At 36.4% G+C, this 22,927-nt stretch overlaps 1 protein-coding gene across 1 annotated transcript in view; it reads right to left on the bottom strand.

Moving 5' to 3' along the window:
* Nucleotides 1-22,927, bottom strand: part of eys (eyes shut homolog) — a 215,284-nt gene that overhangs the window by 29,938 nt on the left and 162,419 nt on the right. The window contains exons 38-39 of the mRNA XM_066696777.1: nt 15,630-15,780; nt 102-210 (exon numbers count right to left, since the gene is read on the bottom strand). Coding sequence (XP_066552874.1) covers nt 102-210; nt 15,630-15,780 — 260 coding nt within the window. The remainder of the gene's footprint in view (nt 1-101; nt 211-15,629; nt 15,781-22,927) is intronic.

The following is a 22,927-nucleotide window of genomic DNA, read 5'->3' as shown; positions in this document are numbered from 1 at the left end:
ACCTAACACAGCAAATAGCAAATGTGTTCTTTGTGTATGTCCTGTATAGTGTTTCAATTATTTTGGTGTATAGGATAATAGACAACATTGTTTTTTTTTACCTCTGACACATGGTGGGACAGGTAGGCTTTCTGCTGTTTAGGAGTACCATTATCCACAGCTAGCTCAATCAAACAGTGCCCTCCATTTGTACCAACCGGCAACTGATATCTGTGAAGGACAGAAAAAAATCTCATTAGAATATGCACCATTCACAATAAATCCATTTGGCCATGAAAATTATGCAGACTTGAGAGGAGAAACTTGTAATGGAGTCTCTATGAATGCTGACACTCAGATTTCAAATGCATTAGTCTATCATCTTGTGAGCACACAGGCGGACCGGGTGCTATACCAAGGGAGAACATAACTAACTTCTCCCGCCTGGATTACAGCAACTCCCTCTTGGCTGGCCTGCCCGCAACTACTACCCACCTGCTCCAGCTCATGCAGAACTCTGTCCTCTCTGCCCCGATTTGCACATGGCTACTGCACTCCTTCCACTGTCTCCAGAGACTTTGACTCTTACCTACAGTGTCTCGACCAGACTGCACTGAGCTACCTTCAGACTCTCAACTCTACAGAGCTTGCAGGTCCTTTGCTCCCCTCCAAAGCCCTCTTTTTTCCAACCCTTGGTGGAATGACCTTCCCGCTGAGGTGAGGACAGCACAGCCTCCAATTACTGAAGACACATATGCTCAGACTTTACCTGGAATATCTCAGCTTATTCTCCTGAGCTGTTCGGCACTCTTGCACTTTATATAACTTATCGGCATCATGTCTGCACTTCTCTTTGAACTAGGATGGATGCTTTGTATTTATATTAATTGTACTAATGCACTTTTGTAATGTTTAAATTGAATTTTGTATTGAATTGTAATTTTCTTGTTTTTCTTCTTCCAAGTACTGCTACTACTTCTAAAATTACTACACTACTACTATTACTACTATGACAACATATACCAGTAAAACACAGAGGCTAAATTAAATTGTAGATGGATACGTAACTCCACTAAACCTCTGCTAGACACAAAACTCAGCCCCATACAATAATTTAAATTATCTTAAGATCTAGATGATGGAAATCAGACACTTGCATTGAAAGAAGGGATTCTCTGCAGTGTACCATAGATAATCAATGGAAGCCTCAGCAAAAGTGTAGTTTGCAGGCGCTCGGCGTTTGCCGTAAACAGGCTTGTCATCTTTAAGGTCCAATACTCCTGAAAGAGGATCACCAGCATCCAGTTATGAGTGTCATTTTCTCAACACGCATCAACATGTTAAGCGAGATAACACAGCATCTGCTATCCGTGTTCCAGTACTAACAACTTCCGGAATTCAATTCCTCCACAGCCCACAGTGAGAATTTTGTTCTTCCATACATGAAGGTTATAACCTAAATGCTGACCTCCTGACACCTATGATTAAAGCTACCAGACTCGCTTCTTTAAATGCAAAACACAATGAACTGTGTAGATGTTTCACTTAATGTATTTATTATGAAGGAATCCTGATATATATTTTAAAAACAACCAGGTTTCCTTTGCAAGGCACAGCAGGAGTAGCACAGATGTAAGCTGCTCTTAAAACTGCACTTGCTCTGATGATCGGCCTAAAGTCTGAAAGCAGACCACCGCACTCTTGCCTACCCAGCAAAGGCTGAGGATACATTACTCCGGTCCTCAGGGGCTTTGGCACTGTGATATGTGCAGTTATATACTAATGTGGAGTTCCAGATGAACAGCTACTGATGAATGTGAATATTTTATAAACCAAAAAGCAATTTGTGACAATAAATATTTCTTCTCAATAAATATGCAACAAGGACCTGAAGCTAACACTGTTTTTACTATTTGTGGGAACACTGTAGCGAAGCATTGCATTCGAGTACTGCTCTCTCCCCCACTTCTCCGCTGAGATATCGACTGTAAAACGCGAGCAGTCTAAATTATACATGGCAAAAGGACAATTACAATGACTGGAGCTGCAACAGTTTTGTCACTGTTGTGCTATGAAATTCATGTCAGAGTGTCACTACCTTCCCACGCCCACCTCCGCGCCTGTGGTTTTCTTACTGGCATTAAACAGGCCCTACTTGCATTCTGCATGAGTTGAAAGTAATACTATATGGAGGAAAGAAAGAACTTGCATGAATATGAATTGCTTTTTGTGCAACAGAAAAGAAAATATCTGGTCTTTAATTAGGGTACAAATTAATTAGAAATAAACTGATCTAAAATAGTGTATAATGTAACCATCTCATCCCTTCCAGTAATCTAATACTCTATCTTTTATATATATTCTCTCACATTTGCAGTCTATTTTCCTTTATTGGCAACCCACATCTCTGCTGTCTCCTTAGTGAATCTGGAAGGCCTACCTATTTTACTCTTGTTAAAATTACCACACTTGAACATCCCAGGAAAGTAAATAATTGGATGTGGAAGTGTGCATAGTTACAATTAGCAATTAGTAACTAATTCACATGCATGTCACTTGTAAGAATTTCATTTTTGAAAGTGACCTCCCAATAATATATATATGTATGCTGTAAATATTATCATAAACAAATCAAACCAACCAACTAACTGACAGGGCATCCTGCCCGTTGATGGATGAAAACAATGTCATGGGTGAGGTAATTGAAGCAGAAGAAGTGAAACTCAGCTATTGACACTTTTTACAATGTTCTAAATTCACAATGGTTAAAGGAGTCTTAAAACCCGAACTGCAGTATATGTGGATCACGATTTCACAATTATTGGTGGAAGATATGCAATATAATCTAAAGTCTTGATTGTCTACAGCTGAACAATGAAGTGGCCATTCCATTTCTGGGATGATTGCTTTCGTTGTTCTTGTCCGATTTTAAGTCTAGTTTGGTCACACAGTCGTAGTAGCAGTGGCTACTTTGCAAAAGTATCTCAAATTGCAGGGCGATGAAAACTCACCATCCACTTTTGGTTCTGTAACAGCTTTTGGTGAAATTGTTTCTTAAATGATCAGATGTGAGTAATCAGAGCAATCAGGCTCATGCTAATTCTTCATGGCCGCCTGGAACTCTCCCAGAAGCTAATCAAAGAACTACAGCCTCAGGTGGGACTAATTATAGGTTAGAAAGTTAGAAGAGCTGTTTTGCATACAGAGCACTAAAATAACACGATAGCAAGCAAATGAAATATGCAATCTGATGTATAGTTGGCACATGGAAATGTTTATCGTATGATAAGAATTATGAAACATACACATGCATTGTTTTTTTGTGGGCTGCATCATATTTGAAAAACAGTGCGTTATTAAATCATAGTGATATTTAGTTATACTTACTATATTATATATATACACACAATACACTCCAATATATGTATTTGGACAAACTTATAACATTTTTTGAAATTAAAAAAAACTCTTGTGGGCAGCCTAGCTTCTCTCCTTAAGGCATACATTTATTCTTGCCCTTTACTTGTACTTTATTGTAATTTGTTTTTATATTTTTGTGATTTCTTTTTCCTCCATCTCGACAATTCTAGCAGTTCCCACTGTGATTTCCTGGTACTTTGTTGTATCCACTGGACTCTGAGGTCAGACTCATTTACATTAGTTATATCCTGAAGCCAAATTTGAATCCACAACTCCAGTAGTACAGAAACTGACAGTCCAGTAAACCAATCTTTGTTGCCTTTTAGACATCTGTATTCTATTGTTCTGTCTTTTATTGCACTAAAAGGGGGCAGAGGTGATTTTGTAAAGTACTGGTATATAAACAAATATTAAACTGCATGTACCTCAGCAGCAGGGCCTCTCTTTGTAATTCCACACCTAACATGTTTATTAATCTTGAAAAGCAGGAACACTTGGAGGATAATTTAAGCAAGTGGAAGAAAGATGTTCCAGAATCTCTTTAAAGTCCTTTAATAAATTAGAAAGATACCTGTATTTACTCACTGCCTTCCCCCACTCTCTCATGATGAAATATATTTGTATTATATTTTTTGTTAAGATGATATAAGATCAAGAAACATAACCTTGTGTAGTTTAATTTTACTTATCTATCTATCTATCTCTTATATCAATACCCTTATATCCGAATTCCAAGTTTTACACATAATCGAAAGTCAATATGTTAACACAAATGTATCTGGCACATCTGACAACAGATGGCAGTAAAGTCACATGCCAGAATATTGCAGTTAAACTCCCAAAGTCGTAGCTGAAAGGTGCATTAACTGACTCCTCAGATTGTATAAGGATTTTCTCTCCTGCTAATGTTCCAGAAAGCGTAAAAATAAAAAAAGGAAAAAACACCATACATACGGTCTTCCGATTTAAAAAAACATACTCCTTGTTTAAAATTCTGTTTGCAAAAAGATCTTCTGTAGACACACCAGTGCAAATTAATCCGTGCAAATAAAGTGAAATAAATGGGTCAGATGTTTAAATCACACAAGTCTGGTTTAATTCAGCTTTAGATAAATCTTTAAATGGCCAGAATAGTAATATTCTATGGTAGTAAACTTAGGTTTATCTCAGTGGTCATGTTCATATTTTGCTTTACAAAATGTTTTCCCAAGTTAACAGGCTTATTTCCTTTAAAAATAACATGGTAGTGTATCATTATCACTAACCTTGTGTAATGGGCTCATTGGTTCATCATTCTACAAACCGTCTTGCTTAATTTAGATACTTACAGCAATATTTCATTCCTATACTGTGCCACTATAGCAGGTTAAGCTTGCTCCTGGTCATGTCCGCCAGCAAATATAATTACAAAAATGTTGCAGACTCTGCTCACTGCTCTCCTTTTCTTTCTCCAGCCTAAGCAAGGCTGAAATCATTGCATAACTGTTGGCGTGACTGACAGCCCTCAATTAGTTTGGGTAGCCTATATGTATTTTGTTTTCATTATTTGTCATATCTGAAATATGAGATTCCAAGACATACTCTTCAAATGTTGCAACTTTTATAAATAAGATATTCTAGTAAGAAAAAAAAAAAACAGGATATGAAAATCAAATCAGTCATATATATTCTTTTTGCCTCTGAGGCTGTCACATGAGAGGAGTGAAAGTGATCTCTTTAAAGACATATACTCATGTAAACTCTCTCTCTCACACACACACACACACATATATATATATATATATATATATATATATATATATATATATATCAGTCTGTCTCTAAACAAAATACACTCCTTAAAATGTAGAAACCACACCCTGCCACTGTGTATACATATGCATGGGAATAGTGCAATATATTAATCAGAATTTGCATTATGTACATTCAAAATGCAAGTGTAAGATAAATGCTGCATTGAAGTAAATGGGATTTTAAAGTGATGCAATTGTATACAGAATTGTTAGTGCTTCACTGCCTAAAGCTATGTTAAAGGCATGATTCACAAAGATGCCTTTTAATTGAGACAGGCATTAGGCATTGGACTCTGATCAGAGAGAGGTATCTGTGGTATAAGCAATCTCAATGTACACAATTGTTTTTCAATTTCAACGGGTACATGACTAGAACCACGTTTGACTGGAAAGAATAAATACAGCACTTCCAGTAAAGCCTGAATTATTTTCCCGTTCAGTACGGCTAATATATTGCAGTGCTCAAACTCGGATGACATGACACGTTTTCAGAGAGAATCTATACTCATAAAAGCTTTTCTGAAAATGGTAATAAATACTGAAGGGAATTATTCCATCTTATGTGCAAGTATGACTGATGAACAAAAGACTGGGGCTGTAATCAGGCTTCTGAATGGTAATCGTCAACCCTGGCTATAGGCAGAATTTGGTGGAAGGCTCAATTCAACAAAACTGATTGGACTATTACAAGAATGACTTGACTAAATATGGAAAAGGATTGAAATTATTAGCCTTTTTCAATCAATCGCTGTGCATTTCGAATGACGCTGTTTGACACAAGTATTTAAAATCGAATGTTAAAAGCAACACAACAACACACAAAAGCCTTTCCCAATCTTACTTGAAACTGAATCTCAAACATACTACACATTGTGATATGAGCTCAACCAAATGAGTTGACAGGAACTTATTTACACCCATGATTAGCCAACGAAGTTGTCAAGGGAACAGACTACCCAGCTGTCAAGCACGAGGATGCATGTGATTTTTGAAGAGCTGAGCTTTCCTCTGCAAATGCACAACATAAGTTCATCCAAAGTACGGATGGAGCTTCCTAAAAATGTGCCATATTCTTCAATAATTAAACCTCCCAAAGACTTTTCATATATTTCATAATAAAGGACAGAAAATGTGGTGGGATGTTGAGAATCTTCTGTGAAGGAACATTACATGACTTTTTCAGGAAAATTTCACTAAATGGAACTGACCTCTAACCATGAAGTCTTATCGTGAAGAGTCACTATCCATTTATTGTGATGAGCAAGTTGAATTGTATTGTACAGTGTTATGGACTGACGCACAATAGGCGAGGAACATGGTGGGATTGACAATGCACCTTTCACTCTTGACCTTTAACCTCTCCAGTGACAATGACCAGTTAATGCTGAGTTAAGTGTCCAGTGGGTGCAATAAAGCCTGCACAGTTCCCTTGACATTTCAGAGAAATAAATATTAAATGAGCCAGTAAATACAAAAAAAATATTTCACATGAAAAAATACTAAATTAAAAAAAATCAATAATCTTGTCTGCAACCTACTTATGGCCTATGAGCTGATAAATGTGTCAAAACAGATGAGGCATCCATGCTGGGATTAAGTTTAGAAAGTAAGGAAGCACTTTAAGAGTAACTTCTTCCTGGATTAAACTGCTATAGTGGCACATGAAGACAAAGGAACGATCACAAGCCCGAGACACGGTTTTAACAGTGGTAACATGTTTGCCTGTGGCTCTTGGGACCTAAATGGATCTCAATGCCCCCTGTTCTTTGCTTTGGAAATCATTACAATGTATTTTTACACGTGAAACTGAGCGCATTCTCATAGCACCTTTGCAGTCATAATATAGGAGTTTAATCAAGAACAAGAACCATGTGTGATTTTTTTTTTTACTTTCACTGAAAGTAAGGAAGAACATGTCAGTATGATTTATTGTCTTGTCTCTTGTCTAGATAAGAGTTTCTTTAAATGCAGTCACCATAGCTGCATGGGGCTGCCAGAATTATTTAATGAGACCACATATTACTATACAAAACCCGTGAGCCACCAGCAGCATCCCCAACCCTGCAGTCTTGTAACGATCTTACGGATCTTTTAAACCAGTAATGCAGCTCTTTTTCAGCTTGATACAATGCCTTTCTTTCATCTTTCTATGCTTCCACTCATTGCTTTTCCTGGTTCTGCTACTGGCCACCCATAGCAACAAATTACTCTCTGTGCTAATGCCGTGAGCTTACACGCTTTTCAGTCTTTATTCAGACAGTCAGCTTACTGTACACATTCTCCTCCCTGTTTACTTTTGTGTCACTGCTAAATATTTAACACCCATTGATGCGAATTAAAGTGTTCATCAAGCATTTTTTCTATTGCCACGAGCATAAATTTGTCTAACCTTTTTTTCTTCCAAGGAATTAACAGCAGGGCCACCAGTCAGGATTAGTATTACAGTAAGCTGTGCATCAACAATTTAAAAAAGTCACAAAGTTCCTAAATGGGTATTATTACAAATCACACATTGATGTAGTCTACCACAAGTTAGAAACGACAAAGACGTTTGGTGAATAAAAGACAAGATACTCTCTACACTCAAGAGTCAACAACATCATAAAATCTATGAAGGATTCAAACAAAAACAGCTGCACTTAAAGTGAGTTAAAAGTCCCAGTGAGAATAATAAATTCTTTATTGTAGGACAATATTGTTGTAAAAACAGTCCGATTCCATTCTCCATGAATGCACCACACATTAATTTGAATCCACAACCTAAGCTGTATTTTCTAACGTGTGCTTCAGTGATCGACTAGCAGGTAATTACCTCTAAGTACAACCACCTGATTTCATGTGCAATAGGATCTTGTTGTTATTAATTGGTTGTCATAATCTTTATTGCTAGCCCACAACTCGGATGTTCTTTTGTACGATAACACATTCTGCCACTCACTTGCATTAGATTTCAAGTCCATTATATCCTGCAGTGACCTTGACTCAAACCATATTGGTGCCTGATCCCATCAGATCACAGGAGCTAAACAAGCTTTGGACATGTGACCTCTTCAGTAGAATCACAAGCTGGAGTTATTGGTATTTGTAGAAGAGTGTCCGCTTTGTCTTTCATCCATAACCCCCCCAAACAAAACATGAAAAAAAAACAAGCAACAAACAGAAATGATTGTACACAGTGGTAGAAGGCTACACGGTGCTGTATTTTTAAATAAAACACTGAAGTCATCAACTCTCTGGAGAAATTAATTATTCTATAAAAATTTAAAAACACAGGTGTTAAACCCAGTTGTGTGGTTTACAATATAGACAATAAAATCAGGCATGTTTTAATTTCTTACCTGCGCTGACTAATTGTCATATAAAATATCATTGTTCCCAGTGCAGGCTATTAGCAAGGTCAAAGCGCTGTGTGGGGTGATGGAGGAAAATGACTGTCACGCTTTCCATCAGAGGTGGCTCCACTTTAATTGATGACAGGTGGTTTAGCTGGGTGTAGTTGTGAAATACTTTGGGCCTTCTTGGTTGAGGACAGACGCTACGTGCATGCGAAATCAGCCAATTTATGTACAAGAAAGGATTTGTGTCCTGTGCACAAAAACGGAACGGTTCTGAAGTAACATCAATAGGCTTACTTTTGTACTTTTCCTGTTAATGGGGCAGAAAACATGTCTCTGCTAATTACCTCTTACATGAGAAACAATATATATTAGATTGAGAGAAGAGTTGGTGTCATAGAATTATACAATCTTATTCCCAAATATGCCTTTTTGTATTTCCTTAATTAAGTATGGTTCTAGGATCTGAATTAATCTTTTCTAACAATGTTAATTTAAAAGCAAATAAGCCACATTCACTATTAACATGGTCACTGCTCTGAAGACAGTTTGAAACCACTTTTTAATTCAAAAGGAGCACATTTCATTATCCATTTAGCTTCATTTGTAGAGTCATCCTTTTGTCTCTATTAATTATTCACTGCTCTCTGTCTAAATCAGCTTCCGTTTCTCTCTAAATCATAGCAAATTGAATGGCTGGAAAATGTGCCATCGCAATTCTGCTCGGAGTTTTATAAATAAATGACAGTGAAATACCCGGCCATCAGATCCGGGAGAAGAGTTTGCGAAAACAAACGAGGAATGACTAATTCCTTACGACAGGTGACACTTGGGCTGGACTGTGGATGAGGGAAGTGTTTGATGTACAACAAACACTTCTCCCTTATAGTGAAGCTGTAAAAAGACCCAGGTCAATATTACAACAAGCTATTAAGTACAGATGTTAAATGTAGTGCATTCATTTAACTCTATTGGGCTGGTGTAATTAGAGTTTGATTTAAAAGCTAAAACACTGCAATTAATCCACTGGTTTTATAAAACTAATGCAGCCCTAATGCAGCACAAAGCAGAGAAGCAAGGCCCACTGCAAACCTGTAAAATGATGCTGTTTCAAAGCTATCATCAGCAGCATGTTATGCTATTAAAAGCTCTCGACTATAAGTTGTCCTTTTAGATTACGTCAACAATAGTAACTTCTGCTTAAACAGTGGATTTGTTTCCAAAGGCATCTCCAGATATTTAGTAACAACATAACTACAATGTATCTAGCAGGCTACAAATACAAAGCACCCATTTAACTTTTTACTACAGTAATCTACAGTTGATCCCCTGCTGATTTTGTACGTTTGCCCACTGACAAAGAAATGATCAGTCTATAATTTTAATGGTAGGTGTATTTTAACAGTGAGAGACAGAATAACAACAAAAAAATCCAGAAAAACGCATTTCAAAAAAGTTATACATTGATTTGCATGTTAATGAGGGAAATAAGTATTTGATCCCCTATCAATCAGCAAGATTTCTGACTCCCAGGTGTCTTTTATACAGGTAACGAGCTGAGATTAGGAGCACTCTCTTAAAGATGCAATTAAACATACAGGCATCTATTTATGTGTCTAAGAAATAAGCAGTTCACAAGTTCAGAGAGATAATGATTTTATACACACACACACATCCACATGCATAAAAAAATCTATTAATCTGTAATTCTAATTTTCATAAATATATATTTTTACATATTTTTATAGTTCATGCTCCCTCCATGGCATTACAGAGCTGTTTTTCTCTCTTTCCCTCAAGGGAGAAAGTAGCAAGTTTACAATCTAATTTTATAAATTAAAGTAATAAATCACAAATATGTCACTCCATAATCTGACACATTTTTATGGCTTGTGAAGGTAGCATTGATATTGTATTACTCAAAATCTTCCCAGTGACTCTTATAGCACATAATAAAAACACTGTGGTGCTAAGTTGCTAAATGAATAAAATAGAGAATAAATTAAAGAGATAATGCAATTTCCATATGTTTATAACAGGTGAGACTATTTTTTGTAGTAACTAATGGAAATACTGCTAAAACTAAAGAATATTTTTATTTTATTAAGTTTCATGTTAAAAATGAAATGCATATTTCAAATCACTCCACAGATATTGCCTCCATACATAAACCAGTCATGTGAAATTAGTGTTTACCTTAAATTACAGATGCCACCTGGGTAATTCACTCACCAGAGTTAAAGTGCTCATGGCAGGAACTCAACAGGATAAAAGTCAACACTGGGGGAGTTTACATGCCGTGTTTTTAACTCGTGAAGTGATGACACATGCGCACGTTTGTCCAGAGAACTGAGAAGAACAGAGGAGAATCAGATTTGCCGCCAAAAAAGATGGCCACGGAGAAGTACAGGGTCAATTCCAAATACTTGTGTAAATTATGTAAAAATGACAAAAACACGGCCCTTTCCACATGTAAACCTTTTTCACATGCAAATGCAACCGAGATAATCGTATATATCCTTAAATGAATCCATTAAAAGAGTGAAAGATAGTTTATCGTGGGTTTCAAGGTAAAGTAAGTTGCTGTTTCGTTTCATGGTTAGCAGTGTATTTCAGGATAATATCAATTCATATTATCATTATGCTTTCTATATTGTTGTGGGTCTGTTGTTCATTGTTCAGTACTGCACATCATGTTGTAATCCTAACTTTGGCATGCTAGTGCCATCAGTGATGTGAAAAACCACTTGGTATTAAACAAGTATTAAACAACTAGACACGAGGCACAAGCCAGAGCTGTACGCGGTTTCATTTCGACACGTTGTCATATGACAGCCATGGATTCCGTGTGTCTCGAGTATTGTTCTTGCGCATGTAAACCACTGTTTCTGTGATTTCCCTACAAAATCAGGACAATAGAGCTAATTTACATATTAATTAACTCCTTAGCTCTAAATTTGCATGACGTTGAGTAAACAGCAGCTCGTTCCGAGTGCAATAAACTAAACCCATGTAAACCAGGAGAGGGTCATTTAATCGTATTGTCTCGAGTAAGTTTAAAACACACACGTAAACTCGGCCTTTATGAATTACCTGTTTTACACCACATTTCTTTTTAACTTCTCAAGCAAAATATATTAATATAGTTGGAACAAAATGTATTGTTTCTTTTCATTCTATTAAATTATTAGCTAAATCCCAGCAGCACCTGAACAGGCTTAGTGTTATGCAGATGCAACCACATCTATTTCTTCAGGGATTTGAGTTATATGGCATTTTAGTAATTAGGTTGGTGTTCAGTGACTGCCTCTCACATTGAGAATGCAGTTGAGTTAGTCTAGCACTGCCTTATGTACATAGATTTAAGCAGGTGAAAATCCTGACAGCTGTTGGAGGATATTTTCTGAAGCACATTACTCTACTCCACAAGCCTCCTTGAGGTGCTGATGAATATTAAGGTTTATGCCAGTATTTGTCTTTGTGGAAACAGTCATTTGACTTTAGTGGAAGATATACAGTTAACTGAGGATATAGTTAGTGAAATATAATACAATTTAGACCTTGATTTGTATTTATAATACTGTAAATATTTAAAAAAATGAACACTTACGGTTGGCATTCATTGAGGTTGTATAAAGCAAGTGCTGTTATTTTGATGAATGTTGTCTAGTGTCACATATGGTGCCCAATGTGGGGTTTCTTTACAGTCTTACTTACAGTCATTATACAATATGGCAAATACAGCTCTAAAATGTAAATGTTTTCCCCCAATACAGCAAAGTACATTACGAGTTTGTTCACGCTTCAAAACGTGTTTAAAAAAACTAAGATTTGTTTAGGTGTTGTGCATGAAGAAAGATTAGTTTTATTGTTATAATTTGTATTTGGTCTTTGCCTGTTATGAAAATTACACAGTCCTCAGATATTTTATCTGTTACATTTTTGTTTGAGCCTTTTATGTTTGTAAGTAGAGAGATATTATTCTAATTATGAGCTTTTGGAGTAGTTCTATGGGCAATGATTGCTCAAAGGAGTTTGGCAGCACCATAACCTTTCCAAATTTTTTTTCTCCACAAATCTTTCATCAAATGGCAGAAAAATGATTCATAGACACTTTCTTAAGTTAGGAATTAAGGTTAGAAGAACTAAGGGTATCACACGTAATTGACAAAACCTTTTGTGGAATGGTAAAAGAATGCTTTTAAAGCTAGACCAAAGCTTTTCTGTTTTATTCCTTGCTCCTTTTACTCAGTCTTGATCCCTGTCTCTTTCCAATATGTGAAGCTGCCTGACAGTATTTCTTTTCCTTTTTTTCAGCTTTTTTTTTTTAATACATCCGGAAATCCTTTTATACAGTCTGCCGTGATTAGTTCGTCTTGCCTATCTTCAGTAAAATGAAAAGTATGTCAGAGATATCAAATATAAAGGAAATAATACACTTCAAATAATGCCAGTTAAATAATGACTTTTATTTTTTATTTTTTTTTTAGGATATCCAACACTCACCTGGATAAGTGTAGATGCTTCTTTTAGTGTCAGGATTAGTGTTGAGGCCTGTGATGAGGTAAAGAAAATGTGTGCAAGCTTCATCATGGTGTGATTATGCACTTTATAATGTGTACGTCTCGTGTGTGTGTATACCTAAGGTAAATGCTACGTTCTATAAAGATCTGAGGGCTAATCAGAAACAGAAGATCATGTAAGTCTTTGAGGAGCAGAGATGCCCATTTGCCGTTTAAAACCACAAACCACTGAAGCAGAAGAAACATAAATATATGATAGATTAAACAATAAACACATCCTTAGCTGGCACTGTGTTTGGTACTCGAACTTCTAAATAAATGTTTAATTATTGATTTTCATTGGTCACTAGTGGTTTGACTACGGAAATATGTTTGATGAAACAGCTATAATAGTAAAGGCAACGAGAAAGTAATTGCACTGCATTTATTTCCAGTCTTATTTATTTTGTTACCAATAAAACAGCCGTTGTGTGCATTATGCATTTTCCCGATTTAGATATTAGATTATTATAAAGATCTCAAACTGCCCTGTTGCTAACCAATATATCTTCTGCAGAATCACACTTTAGCTGCAACTTCATGTCTAAGACAAATTAATCACATTTGATTCTTCAGGAGCAAAAACGTTCAGAGAAAAAACGCAGTATTGGTCTGTTCTCTCGTCATCGTTCTCTCTGCACTTTTAAACTGCCAGCAATTAAGGACTAATTCGAACAAGCAGCTGTTTTGTATTTAAATCAAATTAATTACACAGATTCTGAAGTTATTATTGCAACTATCAACTCTGTTCTTCTGGGGTAACTTTGGAGGATCATTCATGTCTGTGATGTAAATACCAGATAAAGTGAACATGTGACGGTACATAATTAAAGGGTAATGGAAAGCCCTGAGGTGTGGACAACAAACAAACATTAACATTCACATCCAGATTTTCCAAAATTATAATATCCAACATCATTACAATTGTTTTGATATTCAAATGAAGACACCCTAGGTTATAAATCAACTGCTGAATGGAGACTTGAATCACACGTACATTTCACTCGAGATTTTCCCAACAGGTAAACACTATGGGTCTCTCAAACCTTTATGACAATAAAAGCTTTTAGTTTTAACCTATTTACATATTTCTGAGGTGACCTACTACTGTTTTTTCAATGGGGACTTATGTGCTTCTACCTTATTCTATCTATCAGTTTTTCCATATTTTTTGGAAAGCCATTGGGAGTCTGTGACCTACCTGAATTATGTCATGAAGAGGCAATGTTATTATCACTTAATTTTATATCTAAAATACGTTTGCATTTACTTTAATCAAATTTTACTATCAAATTAGACCACTGCAAACATTTAACTCGTCGGTATCCCCCAGTGTTTTTTGTATCAGGTAAAGTTTAGGACAATTACTTTAATAAGTAATTTTTAAGATCATTGGCATTTAAACACAACTCTCCCCCAGATTCCTACTGTATATGCAAGAGCCAGTTTTAGGTTTATGTATAGAAAGAAAAATGTTGAATATGAGGAGACGCTCTATCTATATGAAAGGAACAGTAATATTCAATCTACAGGACGTATTAATACATTTTTGTTTAGTTTTTATACAGAGAAGTTATCTGTATGCAGTTTGGTGCACTTTCTAAAAAGTCACGACATTTTGTGACTTTGCTATTGCTGTGATAAAACCAATTTAGCCGAGCTGCAAAGAACAGCATTTCCTAGCATAAAATGAAATCTGATGTAGTGTGTTCTTCAAGGTGATTTTAACAGAAGACTTGTGAATTAACAGATCAGCATCTTAATAACGAATAAATGAACTGTGGCTGATGTAAGCTTTAGGCTAGTTTACTCGCTGGATAGATTTATCATGAAAGACAAACAGTAGACAGCAACGCAAGGAGGAATAATAGAGGGCTACTGTGAGGTTACAGTGTGGAGAGAGTCGGACACAAAATCACAGTTTTTTTTTCCTGTTGTCCTAACCTGTCATCAGTACTTTTTTTTTCTTCCAGAAGTGTTTCTAACCAGTAGTGTTGCGCAACATAATCAACATAAGTGCCTAAGCCGGGGTTATGACTGTCAGGGAAGATCAGTACAAGTGCAACCTCTGCCAGGAGGTTCTCTGAGTATTTTGGACAAGTGTAATAGAATAGACTGTTACATAATGGATGTCATTCAGGAGACACTTTGCTTGGCCCTACCGTAAGTGTATAATGTGCACTTATAGATACAGTGGTCTAATCGCAAATGGACTATCCGAGACCACAACCATGATCACTCCTGTATTTAAAAAAATATAATCTTCCAGGAGGAGGTTGTTCAAATCTGGTTGAAGTCTTGGGTAACACTAGTTGTGTAGTCTGATTTGAAATGTGTTGAATATTTAGTACTACTTGATAATGACTTGGTTTGTTGCAATTTGATAGCCTCAGTGGGAACAAAGTCATAATGGGATAGTAGAAAATTAAATCAATATGACGATTCTAGAACTTTTTAAGTACTTTTATTTTATATTTATGATAATTATGGATCAATTAAGAACTGTTTTAATGTCAACAGGGCGACAGTTCGGTACTTACCGTATTGTGACTGGTGTCAGCCTATCATTGCTGATGTTTTGACTTGCCCTCACAGTCAAGATATGGAGGCCACTACATCCTATCTTCACGGTTAGTCTTCCATCATCAAGGAAAACGTGCAGAAACTGATCCCCAAAATTTTCTTCTCGAGCTGAAAGGATAAAATGATGAGTTTCACTTTCATTTGCACCAGCGCCAGGACTGGATCAATTAGGCGACACAGCATTTCGCAAAACAAATTTATAATCATTAAGCTAGGATGTCCTTTATATTACATTGTCTGCTGACCTAATGATATGTTAATAATATATATAATAATATATTCACATTGAGCTGCGTCAGTGTGGTGAACTTTAGAATCTATCACTGTCTATCTTCACCTTCAATTAATTAAACTGTACTGACAAAAAGCCAAAACAAACAAACCCGAGGGAAAAACAGGTTTAGTAGGTACTAGATTGAACACAGTATAGGAAAGATCTTAAAAGTACTTTCTGAATTTTCAGTATTCGTTAATTCACAGTGATCTTTGTTTTTACTAGTTGTCTAAGTTGATTCATCCTTTAGAAATCAGACTTCTACTAAAAGAAAGACGAAGTATTTAAAAGAAGAGATGTTTGATTTTTGCAAATGCTAGGTGATAGATTTGAGCACATCTGTCTTCAGCTTTCTTTTTTTCCAGACAGAACACGTCTCTCCTGTATACCAAGGTCACGCCAAACAAACAAAAATAAGTATCTTCTATGCTAAGGTATATGCATTTGCAGCGTAAAACATCATAGCAACTAGAAACAGAAGAACATTTCCACACCAGTGTAGAACAAGAGTATTTTAATCTACAAAACCCTACATTTCATGCATCTATTAAACACAATAAAGGATCCTGTTTGAGCCCAGTGTTGGAAAAATGTTTATTTCTGGATTCTTGAAAATATGTTTATTTATAGGTGCAACTGCTGTTCAAGCTGTAACAAATCACAAGCCAAAACTAAACCTGAACCACAATGGCAAACTTCACCACTGACCTTAGCCTTAAAAATAAGCATAAGCCTTATCCTAGGCATAGTCTTGACCACAACCCCAAACACAGCCTTCATTAAAACCCTAATCGATCTAAATTAAACCTAACCTTCATTCAGATGCATATAAAAAGTGGGATATTTAAATATATGAATAAAGTGAGACATAAAAACTGATATTTAATGAACTGAAGTGAAGGTTGCCATTAGACGTTCAGCTTGTTTGCATACTAAGTATTAGAACAATCATGCATTCTTAATTAGAACAAAACACTTGTCAGTATTAAAAAAAAAAAAAATCTATAGGCTTCATATAAATTCCACCTACAGAATTTCTACAACATAAATAGTAACTACTCGCTCACCCATACATCAATACACTAAACCAGTGTTTTCCACACAACATCTACATATATTTTGCCCATCCATGCAAGACGTAATCAATCAATCACTCATTCACTGATCTGTATTAAATGCAAAATTACTGACATAAGGATTTTTCCCTATAATTTTTGCAGCTATGTCAATCCTAATTGGGTCTTCAGATTGACAGGGGACAGGGAGGTTAGGATGCTTGGCTTCCTTGTGTTCCTGCAATTTGGAGTTAACCGACATACTGTAGAACATAGCTTTCACAATATTCACTTAAATACCCTCCCGAGTCAAATGTAAAACAGATATACAGTATCTCTTTCGAAGTGTGCTGTCATCAGCATTTCCTAATCCCACGGCAATGTGGCAATGCTTGTAAAATCAGAAGCACAAATATTTGATAGTCTTTGATAGTGCATAAAAATATTCTATGCAAATAGACAGCTTTTGACTTTGTGGATAAACCTGTGGTAGGAAGAGGAGTATTATTATTATATTTTATGGACAACCAGAGAAGTTGTCATTCTGGGATAGAATAGCTTTAAACCATACTATTACTGAGGTAACCAAGCATGCTGACTCACAAAAAGCTGTAAATGTAAATTAAATAAGCAAAAAACAATAAAAAACAAACAATTCTGAAATCTTTTGTTTTGATGATTAAATATTGGAAATGACCACAGAAACAGTTCTCCAAAGTCTTGAACTTGTATTCCTACAAAAAAAATGGAATGGACTTAAATCTACATTTTGACCCACCACCCACGATTGAAATGATTTAAACATATTAACAACCTTTCAGAGAGTTTTCCATAAGATGAGCGGGCACATTTAACACATCTAACAGATTCATCTTTCAAATTAAAAAGAGTTCTTAAAGTATTTCCACTTAGAGGCTTACAGGCTTCTACTTCTGTAACTGTTACAAATGAGAAAGAATACAATCTTCAATATGTCAAAATGTAGCCATTATATAAAATGGAAAGTCATGCATGAAAAATAATACAATGATAAAAGTTACTCATATACACTCACCTAAAGGATTATTAGGAACACCATACTAATACTGTGTTTGACCCCCTTTCGCCTTCAGAACTGCCTTAATTCTATGTGGCATTGATTCAACAAGGTGCTGAAAGCATTCTTCTGAATTCTGAAATGTTGGCCCATATTGATAGGATAGCATCTTGCAGTTGATGGAGATTTGTGGGATGCACATTCAGGGCACGAAGCTCCCGTTCCACCACATCCCAAAGATGCTCTATTGGGTTGAGATCTGGTGACTGTGGGGGCCAGTTTAGTACAGTGAACTCATTGTCATGTTCAAGAAACCAATTTGAAATGATTCGACCTTTGTGACATGGTGCATTATCCTGCTGGAAGTAGTCATCAGAGGATGGGTACATGGTGGTCATAAAGGGATGGACATGGTCAGAAACAATGCTCAGGTAGGCCGTGGCATTTAAACGATGCCCAATTGGCACTAAGGGGCCTAAAGTGTGCCAAGAAAACATCCCCCACACCATTACACCACCACCACCAGCCTGCACAGTGGTAACAAGGCATGATGGATCCATGTTCTCATTCTGTTTACGCCAAATTCTGACTCTACCATCTGAATGTCTCAACAGAAATCGAGACCCATCAGACCAGGCAACATTTTTCCAGTCTTCAACTGTCCAATTTTGGTGAGCTTGTGCAAATTGTAGCCTCTTTTTCCTATTTGTAGTGGAGATGAGTGGTACCCGGTGGGGTCTTCTGCTGTTGTAGCCCATCCGCCTCAAGGTTGTACGTGTTGTGGCTTCACAAATGCTTTGCTGCATACCTCGGTTGTAACGAGTGGTTATTTCAGTCAAAGTTGCTCTTCTATCAGCTTGAATCAGTCGGCCCATTCTCCTCTGACCTCTAGCATCAACAAGGCATTTTTGCCCACAGGACTGCCGCATACTGGATGTTTTTCCCTTTTCACACCATTCTTTGTAAACCCTAGAAATGGTTGTGCGTGAAAATCCCAGTAACTGAGCAGATTGTGAAATACTCAGACCGGCCCGTCTGGCACCAACAACCATGCCACGCTCAAAATTGCTTAAATCACCTTTCTTTCCCATTCAGACATTCAGTTTGGAGTTCAGGAGATTGTCTTGACCAGGACCACACCCCTAAATGCATTGAAGCAACTGCCATGTGATTGGTTGGTTAGATAATTACATTAATGAGAAATTGAACAGGTGTTCCTAATAATCCTTTAGGTGAGTGTATAGAATATTAGGTCTGACCCTTTTGATTATTATAATTTCATACTATAATGCTTTTTGCTGCTGCTGCTGCTGTTGTTGAGAATAACTAGCAGAGGACAGCATTGTTGTACCACTCATTTAGGGATAATTATTGCATTATCATCATTTATTATTCTGATACAGTGACTTACACTTCATACAGGACATTGTAAGTGCTGTGGATTAGATCTAGATCCTTAAGAGCATGTCGGTGTGAATCATTCAGTGCTAACATTGTTTTAGGCGCACTTACACTGCCATTTCTGATCCGGATCAAATGCATGGGTAGAATTTGATCCTGCTCAGAACTGGCAGTGCAAACGCTCAGTGATCGGATCAAATGTTTCTCTCAGGGAGATGGTACAGATCCAGATCAAAAGCATCAGTAGCATTTAATCCTGGCAGTGTGGACGCTTGACCGGCTCAAGTCCCAGCATGCACTGCAGCGGCGTTTGTTTTAGAGGCAGGCTGTAGACAAACACCCTTCGTATCAGTGGAGCAGATAAGAGAACACTTCTGCAAATATGCAAGTGCATTGACCAGTGGCGCACCATCTTATCCCTGTGTGACATGGGACGGTCATCTTGGGAGAATTAACTTGACTGTGACTTTACAGCACATAGTCTCCCATTAACACGACAATGAGGCTTCCATTGGGCACATATGGGGAATCCACTGTTTAGAGGAAGAACAATGTAGAATGTAGACTCTAGATGACATTTTGAAATATACCAAGACCTTATAAAGAAAGTGTAGTTCAAGTTGGCTGCCTAAGGGCCCAAAAGATAAAATGCCCTTGATACATTTCATTGAAACGAACATGAAACCATTTTATCTTCAGGGTCAGTCTCCATAGGTTGAGCCAAAGTGATGCGTTAATGATATATACATAGGAACCAAAACTATTGTGTCATACCTGCACTGTTACCACTGGAACTACAGTGGAATACAGTAGAATTGTATGCATATTAGTATATCATGTATTTAAATAATAATTTGATATATATTTATATTTAACCACCTACATTGAATTTCCATCTTATTGGCTTTGAAGCCTGCATATGAATAACTAGTTAACCTGAGAATATACCTTCCTGACACTAAATTGAATTCTTCTAATGTTCACTTTGCAGCATTTATTTATTTTCTCCCCCTCTTCATTTTCGCTGAGATTGCCATCTTTGTGTGTAGATTGTGAAAATGCATGAGCTCATATTGTGGCTGACAATGCAGGCATCTACAGTATCTTGTTTTATTCCCTCTAGGTTAATGGATATTAAAACCCACTTATAAAACCCCACAGAAAAGAGCAGCACTTCCTAAATGTAAAAATAACACCTTATTGTGTTACTTTTATCGATTAAAAACGAATACAATCCTTTTTTAACCTCACCTATGAAAGGCCTGGAAAGCTGGAAAAGCAGACTGAAAAGAAATTCCAAAAATCTGCCTCAACTTTTCTGAGCAAAGGAAATGACAAACGACTCCCTCCATCCCTATGGCCCTGTTACTTTGCGTTAGGTTTAACAGAGCGTTCGTCCTTTCGTCAGTACCTGTCACCCGTTTTCCTTCCCTTGCGTGCCTGACAAGGGAAGCCCAGGGGAGGGAAGTACGGCGCGAGGCTCTGATTCTCGGCTTCTTGCTGGATGTCTTCAGTCTTATTCTGATTAACTTTGTCTGTTTGATCTCTGGAGTTTTCTTCTCACTTCTCGTCCTCTGATCTAAGAACGCTCTCTCCTTGCATACAGGAGGATCCTCCCCAGATGAAAGGGAAAGTGTCTTACTTGTAATTATTGAACATTCATTGCAGTTGAAACCTCACTTCGTACACACAGTCCCTTACAAGAAAAATGCTATCAGACCCCTCCACACACCCGAACAGAATAATGCGTCATGCGGTGAAGCCAGTTCTTGGATCATACGCTGACTATAAAATGTGAGAGAATTCTCTGATGAATTTCTGTATAAAATACTTCAGGTTAATATTGTTATCCTGCACAAATACTTCCATACATATTTAGGATTTGATTTATTATCATCAGTTGTCAAAATCTACTACTACCACTACCACTACTAAAAATAACAGTAAATAATATATGTACTGTCCTGTCCTTTAATACTTAAAGGATAACAGCACCAGATTTATGGTATTTTCCTTTTTTTAGGTCATGCTTATCTCTAAACAGAATATATGAGCAATTTGACAGGCAGTGACATTAGATAAACAGTGCCAGATAGCATCAAACAGCTGAGAAACACATAACCAGTTAATCTGACAAGTTTGACATACAGTGACTTTTTGTAACCTGACATCAAGAAGAGTATCATTCAGTTTTCACTTTAGACTTCTGTCCAATACCATTTTTCTATTTATGTTCGAATTGCAACACAGTATTTGTATTATTTCTCCCCTCTGGATTTTTATTTACAGATTTGCTTCTTGGACAGACATTTACCAGCTCTGAGCTAATAACATTTTTTGACTCTCTCTTTTTAGTACATATGTGTTACCAATAACACCATCCAAGCTTTGATTTCTTTCATTTCTAATTTCCATTTTGTAAGCCTAAAATAGGTCAGATAAGTAATGGGAGTTATTTCAATTGATTTTGCATAAAATATTTCAGGATAACTATGGTGTGATTTAAATATGGAACCCCCAATCCCTAATTTGTGAAATATTTTATGAAGCAGTTTTGAATTTTATTTCCTTTTTTTCGTTCCACAATGCATATTATACATGAATTATCATTAATAAGACTCACTCATAAAAATGGTAACCAGTAAGGGGCAGCAATTGACTACTGCTCTAGCTTAACCTAAGGAATTAACTTATATACTTCTTCTCTTTTCTGTAAAAAATACAAATATTAATTATGTTTTATGCCAGTTCTGTCCCATATGAAATTCACATAATATATTCAGCAAATATATGTGTGTCAGCAAAGTGCATTTCATCTCTAATGTATCTGTGACTCATCGTTAAAGAATATATAAAAAATATTTAATGCTTAAAAAATAAATAATAAATGCATACATTTTTTATAGTACATTCACCTTGGGAGTCTGTTTAGATGAGGAACAAAAGAGTGTAAAGGTAAAGACATTCTCAATTAAATTAAGAAGGAATTAATTTGATTGTGCCTCCTTGAGACGAGACACACAGCTAACAAGACACATTAAAGAGGTCTACTAAAACATTTTAAAGTAATTTTAAAGCTATAAAAAATGTCAACACTTGCTTGGGTGAGCTGATTGTGATTAATGAATAACAACGTGTTTGAATAAAAATAGGAATCATATTGAATTTAACACAAATCACTGTGTGACATGATACCCCATGGTTCCCTCTGTAATGTGCAACAACATGGTCTCCTTCCAAATTGCATTACCAATAACTCTCCATAAAACACAAACATATCCTGGCTTAAACCACCAACATTAGAAAATAAATTATCCACAGGATCTTTATAAAACTATTTAAGTAATGCAAGCTTCCCACATTGAACTTCTACTGAAATCAATAGTTGTCACAGTCTGTTTCTGTTCACATTTTAATTTATGTACAGCTGGGAACTAAATTATAACCAGATTGGCAACTTTATATATTATTAATAATATCATTGTTTAC

Source organism: Amia ocellicauda, chromosome 23 (genome assembly GCF_036373705.1).
Source record: "Amia ocellicauda isolate fAmiCal2 chromosome 23, fAmiCal2.hap1, whole genome shotgun sequence".
In the NCBI taxonomy this organism is placed as follows: domain Eukaryota; kingdom Metazoa; phylum Chordata; class Actinopteri; order Amiiformes; family Amiidae; genus Amia; species Amia ocellicauda.
Note: the sequence above shows the minus strand (reverse complement) of the source record. Positions and strands in the feature narration are given on the sequence as shown.